Genomic DNA, 9,666 nt, shown 5'->3' with positions numbered 1-9,666 from the left:
AAATAACAATGATAAATCAAGGACTGTGGTGTAGATGTATTCAGGCTTGGACTGCTATAGATGTGTATAGACGTACATAAGATCCTGTTTCATGAACACTGTGGGTTTTCCAGTTGTCTCTTGCGGCCCCTCTATCTCCACCCCTTGTGTTGAATGTTCATCCTCCTCAGAGTGTTGTTTATTAGTTGGGTTTTGTTCATCTTTGCATTGAAGTGACTCATCTGCCTTCATTTCAGTGTGTTGATCAGCAATCCTAAAAAGTAGAGGCAGAATCATATTAACTCATCAAGAAGCTTTTTGTAGAACCACTTCATATTTGGTGTACTACTACTATTACTACTGATAATAATAATACTAATAATTATAATAATGTGTTCAAATCTGTCACTTTTCATTCATTTTTTTTAACCTTTTGTTGGTTGACATGATATTTCTGTCTTCAGTCTTTTCTCCCTGTTTGTTGAATGAATCCTCCGTGGTGGAGAACTTGAATGGGTTAGATTCTTCAGGATTTTGTGATTGCACAACTATGACCTCCTCTGTGGGTTTTCCAGTTGTCTCTTGCGGCTTCTCTATCTGCTGCACCCCTTGTGTTGAAAGTTCATCCTCCTCAGAGTGTTGTTTATTAGTTGGGTTTTGTTCATCTTTGCATTGAAGTGACTCATCTGTCTTCATTTCAGTGTGTTGATCAGCAATCCTAAAAAGTAGAGGCACAATGATATTAACTCATCAAGAAGCTTTTTGTAGAACCACTTTATATTTGGTGTACTACTACTACTACTACTACTGATAATGATGATGATAACAACAACAACAATAATAATATTTTGTTCAAATCTGTCACTTTTCACCCTTTTTTGAACCTTTTGTTGGATGGCATGGGATTAATGTCGTCAGTCTGTTCTCTTGGTTTGTTGAATAAATCCTCCATGGTGTAGAACTTGAATGGGTAAGTTATTTCAGGTTATTGTTTTAGTGACAGCAGAACTATGAACTCCTCTGTGGGTTTTCCAGTTGTTTTGTTTTTTATCTGCTGCTGCACCTTTTCTTTTATAAACCAATCCTCTACCACCAACAAGCACATGTCCCCAGGACAATTGAAATCTATTCTGAAAAAAAAAACCCAAAACACAATAGACTTTATATCATATTCATACAATAAAAAATCCTATGTGTGGTCAAATTGTCCTTTTGATAAGCCAAAAATACTTTCCTTTTATTTGACAATGCTGTCTTACTAACACAAAGCAATCAGAATAATAACAACAATCATAACATCATCATGGTCAAACTTACTGTCAGACATGGTCCTCAGAGCCAGAGCAGTACAGCACAGGAGACAAGCTGTGTGTTATCTGCAGGAATCATTGGTCTAAACCTGTTTATATAGACCAGTTACGCAAGGGTTGCAGGGTGTGTCAGCTGTGAAGCTACAGTATAAATAAATGTCTTAAGCAAATGCTATAACATTCATTGACAACTGTGCAGAGACAACAGTGCTGAGAAAAGATGGCTTCAATTCCTGCATGTGAGTTTTCAAGCATTTCATTTAATCATTTAATCTACTGTATTTAACTCATTTGCTATCATCTATCACAGTGTGTTTTATACACTAAATGTTTTCTTCATCAAGCCAAAGATAAACTCTTGTAGAGAAAGTAAAGAGAAGTTCTGATTTGTTTTTCAGGTCCTGATCTGAGAATTGTGATGATTGGAAAAACTGGTGTGGGCAAGAGTGCTGTTGGAAACACCATCCTGGGAGAGAAGCGCTTTGAATCCTGTCCTGACAATGAGTCAGTAACTGTGTCCTGTGAAAAATATACAAAATGTTTGGACAATAAAACAGTTACTGTGGTAGACACACCAGGGATCATGGACACTTCGAAAGAACCAGATTACATCACAAGTGAAATTGTGAGATGTGTCAAACTCACATGTCCTGGTCCTCATGTGTTCCTGCTGATCATGCAAATCGGTCGATTCACCAATGAAGAGAAAAATGCAGTAGAAGCTCTGCAAGAGCTGTTTGGTCCAGAGGCAAACAAGTACATGATCGTGCTGTTTACCCGTGGTGATGATCTTGATGGCATGACCATAGAACAATATGTAGGTAAGGGTACCGAAGCCTTCCGACGAGTCATCCAGAGCTGTGGAAGCAGGTTTCACGTCTTTGACAACAGGAAAAGTGACAGAAACCAAGTGGTGCAGCTGATCAAGAAGATCGATAACATGGTTGCTGGAAACGGGGGGCGATGCTACACAGATGCCATGTATCAACAAGTTCAGGACGCTGCACAAAAACAAAACAAGAAAGCAGAGGACTTGGATGATTCTATTTTTACATTTATGAGTGCAGTAATGAAACGTGTTCTCAAATTCTTCCAAATACTTGCCAAACCGTAAAATACACAGTATAAAACTATGTGTGGTTTGGTGTTTGAGAATATTACTGGATGTTGAATTATACATACTTGTGGAATAACAAATGGCTTGGACAAAAAAATAAATAAATGAAATAATCTGAGACTAAAGAGTTTGTTAGAAGAATTTTTTTTGCCATGTGATTATTAATACATTAAATTTGGTCTCACCACCTTAAATCCACCATGTTCCCAGTCTGACAATTAAAAAACGCATTTCATTAGTATGAACATTATTTGAGTATATAAAATATTTCAGTATGAATAAAATAATATGAGTAAAAATATGGTATTAGTATAGTAGTAATAGTATAGCATGGTGAATGGAGATTGTGAAGAGGTTGGTTCATTATGTGAAGGTCATTGTGTATTAAGGGATCAGAGACTTTATGGCATCATGACACACATCACTTATCCAGAGAGAAATCCACAGAATGAATCTAACTTTAAAACCAAAAGAGAAACGCATGCTCATAACTTTGGTCTATTCACAGATACATTCTCAAAGCTGTTCTGACGAGTTTTGCAGAGAGACGAAGAGCACATCCAAACCAGAAAAGATATAAAAGTTTTGAAACTCAGCAAGCTACCCAATCACAACAAGATCATTATTTATGTAATGGACAATTACTTTCTAATTTTGACCATCAAAACAATACAATTCAAAGCCATCCACCAAAGAAATCTTTGGTATTTAACAGCAGAATACTTTTCTCACCTTTTATACCAGAATTAACCTAATTCTAAAACACATCAACTGACTGAGAATACAAATCAGCACTTTGCTGTGATCAGATCGTGGTCTCTTTGTCTATCTAATCTCTGCCCATTATTTTATTATGCTATGTTGATTTTTATAATTTAAGTTACAAAAAAAGGTATTTACATTTACATTTATTTATTATACAAGCTGTTACAACACAAAGACAATTTAGTTTTAATAATGAGAAGATAGAGGCACTAACTGAAAGTGTGCACTTTTTATTGTACATCCCTAACAGGAATTTATTGTTATTCAAAAAAATAAACACACACACACACACACACACACACACACAGAGGATACTTTTTAATACGAGGCAAAAAGGGCAGGGGCTCAAGCACCTCTAGGGCCCTATGTGTGCATGTGCCTGTGCCCCGCCCTGATTGTTTCCACCTGTTTCCCATTACCTAGTGTGTGTATATAGTCTGCGTTTCCCTTTGTCCTGTGCCAGTTCGTCTTGTCATGTCAGATAACCATGCCAGCCATGTTATCCCAAGTTAGGTTTTGAATTCTGTGTTAATGCCATAGTCTTTCTTAACATTATTTTGATACTTTGCCTTTGTCCCGAATCTTTATTGGTTTTCCTTGAAAGAGTGATTGTTTTTGTTCTACAGTTTTTCCTCTCTGTGAGTGATTTTTCTTTGCTACTTGTTATTAAATGGTCTTTAAATGACTGGATAGGCCTACAGTCAAAACGTTACATGCTTTTAAAAATTATTAACAGACTTTAACACCAACAATAATAAACTATTTGCAATTAAAAACTATAATTTTTGCATAAAGAAAATACTTAAAACTGTAGATAAAGCTCAGTAGCGGTGATACGTTAATGAGGTGTTAATAGTGATAAGTCGAAGATATAAGCAAAGGGTCAAAGTGCGATGGTGACGCTGAATTCTGAGCACCTAAGGAAACTGAAAAATGCTAATATGAACATAGCTTCAAGGGTCAGGGCGATGTGAGGAGTTTGGTATCCTGAGCGAATGGTGTGTATGCAAGTGGACAGCAGTTTGGCGGTAAGAGGAAGCCGTTTAGGAGGTTTGGCTGATTCTTGGCGGTGGAGACCAGAGAGAAGTGACTTTACTTGTGGATGGTTTAAAGCTGGGCTGGGATTACCTGTGATTAGTTTGGAGAGAAAAAAACTAGTACCACTGAGGTAGGATTTGATAGTAGGCGTTCTAATGTTCATGGTAGAATGAGCATAAGTGATGTAGCAGATGACGGTGACCATCAAACGAGGGGAAAATGATGTTGTGACAGTAACCCCCAAAACCGGCATCAGTGTAGAGCTGGATGTCAAGGGAGTTGGTCAGTTGATCATCATAAAAGAAGGAGATACCGTTCCAGTTAGAGAGGAGGTGGAGCCACAAGCGAAGCTCGGCAAGACCTGATTGGTTCAGTGAGAAGGAAGACAGAAGCGACGGGACTGAAGATGCAGGTGGCTCTAAGAGGTGTCGATAATGAAATAGTTATGGTGACAAAATAGGACAACATGTATGTTACGTTGAATGTGTGAAATGGGCGTTGATAATGAAATGGTAGAAGTGATGAGATAGGACAACGTGTAGGTTACGTTGAATGCATGAAAGGGGGTAGTCACAGCTGGCCATTTGGCGGAGAACGATCAGCCACCATGGGGCGGAGCGGGGAGGTTGCTATGGTTGCGAGGGCTGGATCTCGAGGACATTGGACAATCAACCTGTCAATCAGGACGTAGCCACGCCCTAATGCATACCCTGCTTTATCGTCACATATAAAATCAGGGAGGCCAAAATGTCCCAAATGAACATCATACTGCATTGAAGAAGGCTTTAAACTAGCGATTGAGACCATAAACACATTTTGAAAACGTTTACTGAGGTTAGAAATCAAGTGAGAAGTTTGTTGACTTGTATAGAGACGGAAGTCCTCTTGACACCAAAATGATAATACTGACAAGTCTGAGTAGAATGACTAGCGCAATAGTGATGTCATGCGTGCCGATCCGGGCAATGATTGGCTTTGGTGAAAACCTGGAAGTGCGGGAGAACCGGTGGCTGTTGTTGCAGCTGAGTAAACAATGAAGCTTTAGTTTAATGTGGCTGAGGTTGATAGGGAATGCATCCTATGCAGGAACCATTAGAAGCGGACGGCAGTTTGGTCGCTGATGTCGGGGTCCGTTTGTGGATGTAAAGGCGGCCGGACGGAGAGCCACGAGTTCGGTGTGGTGGAGAATTATCTGGACTGTTGAAGCGGCTGAGGAGGGGAGAGTTGAAGCTGCGGCTCCAGCGGCTTTGTCCATTGCTTCCCTGGTTTTTTATAGGAGGAGCCGGAAGGCGTGTAATTGGTGTTTGTTCCTGTTCCTGAAACTGCGCGTATCAAGCTTCGATTATTTTTCTTTTATTTCTTTTTCTTTTTTACCTGATATTGTTTTTTGTTTTGTTGCATTGCCGTTTCTCGACAACATTGTAAATGGGGACTTTCAAGGTAAAATAAAGGTTTATAAAGAAGTGAGCTCGCTATAATGACGAGATGAAATCGCAGTCGCCCCCCTGATACATTTTAGCACGTTTATTTATTTTTTCATATTAACTTGACAGGAAGATTTAACGTCTTAGTTTTGACAGCACTAAACGGCATGATATTTTTCATCATCATATCATGCAAACCCAGTTGATAAAATCTGACTATGCCCTTGCCTAAGAGAGGGGTCAATGGCAACCTGAATAAATGTAGTCTACTGTTTTATGTCCGTGTTACATACCTGTCCCTCATCATGTTCCACTTCCATCAACTTCCACTTGCTCCTCAACACTTTTGCTGGGCAATTCAGTGCTTTGGATGACGTCGACATTACTGCTGCTGCTGCTAGTAGTTGCAGTTCAGCCAAAAAGCTGTGACTTTACATTTTGATGCATCAGTATCGAGAGACTTGGCTTCATTTTCTTTGAACTTTCCCCATCCACCTTTCTCTTTACGTTTTCTGCTTGACATTATCAAAGAAATTAATGATTCACTCGTCTTTGTTCGTTCTTTTTTTTTTAACACTTGGCAAACAAATGAGCGTCTCATGCTGGTGGTTGTTAGTATCACTTAATCTGACTTTTTGGTTGATTTGTTTGAGTTGATTGAGTTAGATAATACAGACACTGATGGCTGCAAATTTAACTTATATTTTCTATTATCAATGTATTTACAGCATGAAGGGGTTGTTTTTCATATGTTTTTCTGTTTGTTTTGTTTTAATATGTTTAATAAACTAAATTCATTCATTCATTCACTGATCCAAATGTCAACAGACAAGAGTCAGACACATTGTTGTTTATATTGTAGAAAATGGTGAGTAGTAATATTGATTTTGTGACTGACTGTTCAATATCCACATTTAATTACATAGTTTCTATATTCCTGCAGAAAAAGCCTTATATTTAAAATAAAAAACTGGTCAACTTGAACCTAAATGTGATAGAGGGGATCAATTAAGCAAACCATTTTACATTGTTTAAGGATTTTACTTGTCATTCAGCCATGTAGGTACATGAAAGAACAAAATTCAGTATTCAGGTCCTGGGGCCTGTTTCAGAAAGCAGGTTTAGTGAAAACCCCCTCGTATTGTCTGTACGACACCACATGGACATGCTCTCAGCTCAGAATAAGTTTTCTCTTCAAGGTCATGTTTCCAAGGCAACCGTCTGACAGGCTGTCACAAATGCAGTATTTGAACGTGATTGATAGCCAAGTGGTTACTGCTCATGCTTCATGGTGACAGTGTTGCTGGTTCGATACCAATAAGGAACTCTCTCTCTCTATACCAGCTACTGTTAATTTAAGGTGAAAGTGCCCAAACATAAAACTAAATTTGACTATTGCACTTAAACGTTTACTTTTGTAGTGTTGTATGTATAAAGGCATGTACGTGTTGCTTTCAGATAGACAATATTAAATGCTGGCAGTGTTGGGATGGCTGAAAAATGTACTTTCTTTTTTGTTTAGAAGATTTAATCAACTACTGAAATATATATCACATGTTGAATGTAGCATTTAAATGCTGTTTAATGAGGTAGGGCAGGCTAAACAACAACACGATTGCTTGTAATCAATACCTTATTTGTTTGAGCTATATTTTTATATTTCATATTCAGTTGCTGCCAAGTAGGCCTACGTTTTGTACCTATTGGGGTCTGCATGAATATTAAATGTGCCGCACACACACATACACAGAATATAAATGTTGAATAAGTCGACCACTCGAGACAAAATGTTTCTCTTTTTTTCCATTAATACTCACTGTTGACTGTCAGTAATTTTCTGCCACATCAGCTCATGTTCTTTTGCTGCTGCTACTGTATTGCTTTTTTTCTTAAATATACTCATCATCTGCATGTATTCATTAATATTTCTAATATATTAATATTCCCTTTGGGGAGAAGTAGGAGGACTGAGCCCTTTCTCCTGTTGTCATGGTGAATCATGTTATCTGTGCTCCATTGATGAGGGCTTGGTATCTCCTCATGTATGAGCTTCACTCAGAGTTACTTTGACTCAGAGTTGATTGAACTAACTGAAAACTCTGAGTTTGACAGCTCAGAGTTGGTCAACCTAGAGTTAAGGTTTTAACTCCGAGTTAGTTAAACCTGCTTCCTGACACATTAATATAATAATATATCAATTATGTATAAACATACACATATATTAATATACATATCAACATATACTACATATATATATCTATATATATGCACATGTATATACAAATATGAGATAAAATAAAGAACATTTATAGTAAAAAGAATAAAATATGAGAAGCCTAAAATAGAGGTAAATCTTCACATACCAAGAGACACTGAGTTTATAACACAACTTGGTTTTATTGGTAAATGTAAAGTTTATTTATCTCATTTCATCAGTTTACAAAGGTTAACAAAGAAAGAGGGAATCATTTCACCAAATATTTGGCACTTTATGCACCTGTTTCAAATAAAAATTAAAATAAACTTGGTTAAATACTGATTATTAAGAAGTGAGAGGAAAACCAGAAATGAAAGTTATAACTGACAAATCATTTCAAACTAAACAATCAGTTAATTCAATCTGTTGAATCATTTTACAGTCTGAACTGTTTTTATCTATATACAAGAAATCACATCCATCACTTTATTGATCTGGTCTGATACATGAACAGTATTGTTTCTGCTGTTTATTTAACATCCTGTTCACTGTCTGCATTAGCTTTGTTACTTGAGGTTGAAGTGAGGTTTTGTTCTCAAAAACAACACACCTTCTGTCACACTGTTTAACTATGTTCTTGAGTTCAGGCCGGCAGTGCTGCAAAAAATCTTCCAAGCTCATATCTGCATGCTGCAGCTCTTCCCCACGTGTAAACAGGATGATTGTTTGTTTTTTAGCTCTGCGACCAAAAGCTTTTTCAAACTTTCTCAGTATGTCTCTCTCACCATCTGTGAATCTGCCAACTTGTATCACAAGTAAGTAAACACAAGGATCTGATTGACAGAGCCATCTGCACTGTGTTACATGTCGGTTCTTATCTGATGATTTGATGTCATCATCAAACATGTCTGGAGTATCAATGACACGCACACATGTACCATTTATCTCAGTTTCTGCTGCCTGACACTTTGTGGTGATCGGCATTGAACTGGCTTTTGAAACAAACTGTCTCTTTCCAAGGATTGTGTTTCCAGTCGCACTCTTTCCAGTCCCGGACATTCCCAGCAGAACAAGGTTCACTTTGGTGCCAGAGTGATTTTCTGCATTGGTGTCAAACAAAAAGATTAAGTTTGTAATAATAATTCACAACTGTTCAGACACATCTTGAAAACCCTGGTCTCACCTTTTAATACTGTCTCAGGGCCAATGGAGTCCTTTTTCTTGCTACCTGAATGAGTGAGTGGTCCAACAGACCTATTAAACAGAGGCAGAATCATATTAACTGAGCTGGAGGCTTTTTGTACAACCAGCTAATCTTTGGTGTAATAATACTGCATAAAATGTCAATAATAATAACAATAATAATAACAATAATAATAATAATAATAATTTGCTCATTATGTCTGAATCTACATCTTTCAATTTTAATTTGTTTTACCCTATTTGTATTACCTTACTTTTTTCTCAGTTTGCTGCAAAGATCCCCCATGGTGCAGGATTTGAGTAAGATATTTTATATCTTAATGGCAGCACAACAATGAACTCTTTTGGGATTCCAAGTTATCTCGTGCAGCTTCTCTATCTGCTGCTGCAGCTCTTGTTTTGTAAACCCGTCCTTTACCACTAACAAACACATGTCAGGGTCTCGTCCTGAAGAAAATAACTTTAAGTCGTGACTTCCTGTGTTGATGTTTGGGGTAAAGGTTACCTCATATAGTCATTTTCATATGTCTCAATTTTTTTTCAAATAATCTGCAGTCCCCAGGACATAAATCATCCTTTCTGTGAGAAAAAACACACACACAGTAGAGATTATATACATACAATGACAAATCC

General features: G+C 37.5%; 2 protein-coding genes across 2 annotated transcripts; one reads left to right on the top strand and one right to left on the bottom strand.

The window, feature by feature from the left end:
- The first annotated feature begins 1,509 nt into the window (after positions 1-1,509).
- Positions 1,510-2,403, top strand: LOC128382787 (GTPase IMAP family member 4-like). Its single transcript, XM_053342794.1, has 2 exons — positions 1,510-1,528; positions 1,688-2,403. Exons 1-2 carry the CDS (start codon positions 1,510-1,512, stop codon positions 2,401-2,403), a joined length of 735 nt encoding a protein of 244 aa, XP_053198769.1.
- Positions 2,404-8,316: 5,913 nt separating this feature from the next.
- On the bottom strand, positions 8,317-9,319 carry LOC128382786 (GTPase IMAP family member 8-like). Its single transcript, XM_053342793.1, has 3 exons — positions 9,288-9,319; positions 9,014-9,084; positions 8,317-8,930 (listed from the first exon to the last, which is right to left on the bottom strand). The coding sequence occupies exons 1-3, from the start codon at positions 9,317-9,319 to the stop codon at positions 8,317-8,319; spliced, it is 717 nt and encodes a 238-aa protein (XP_053198768.1).
- Positions 9,320-9,666: the final 347 nt, after the last annotated feature.

The sequence above is a fragment of the Scomber japonicus genome, chromosome 21, assembly GCF_027409825.1.
Source record: "Scomber japonicus isolate fScoJap1 chromosome 21, fScoJap1.pri, whole genome shotgun sequence".
In the NCBI taxonomy this organism is placed as follows: domain Eukaryota; kingdom Metazoa; phylum Chordata; class Actinopteri; order Scombriformes; family Scombridae; genus Scomber; species Scomber japonicus.
The sequence above is the reverse complement of the archived record's forward strand: the minus strand, read 5'-3'. Positions and strand labels throughout refer to the sequence as shown.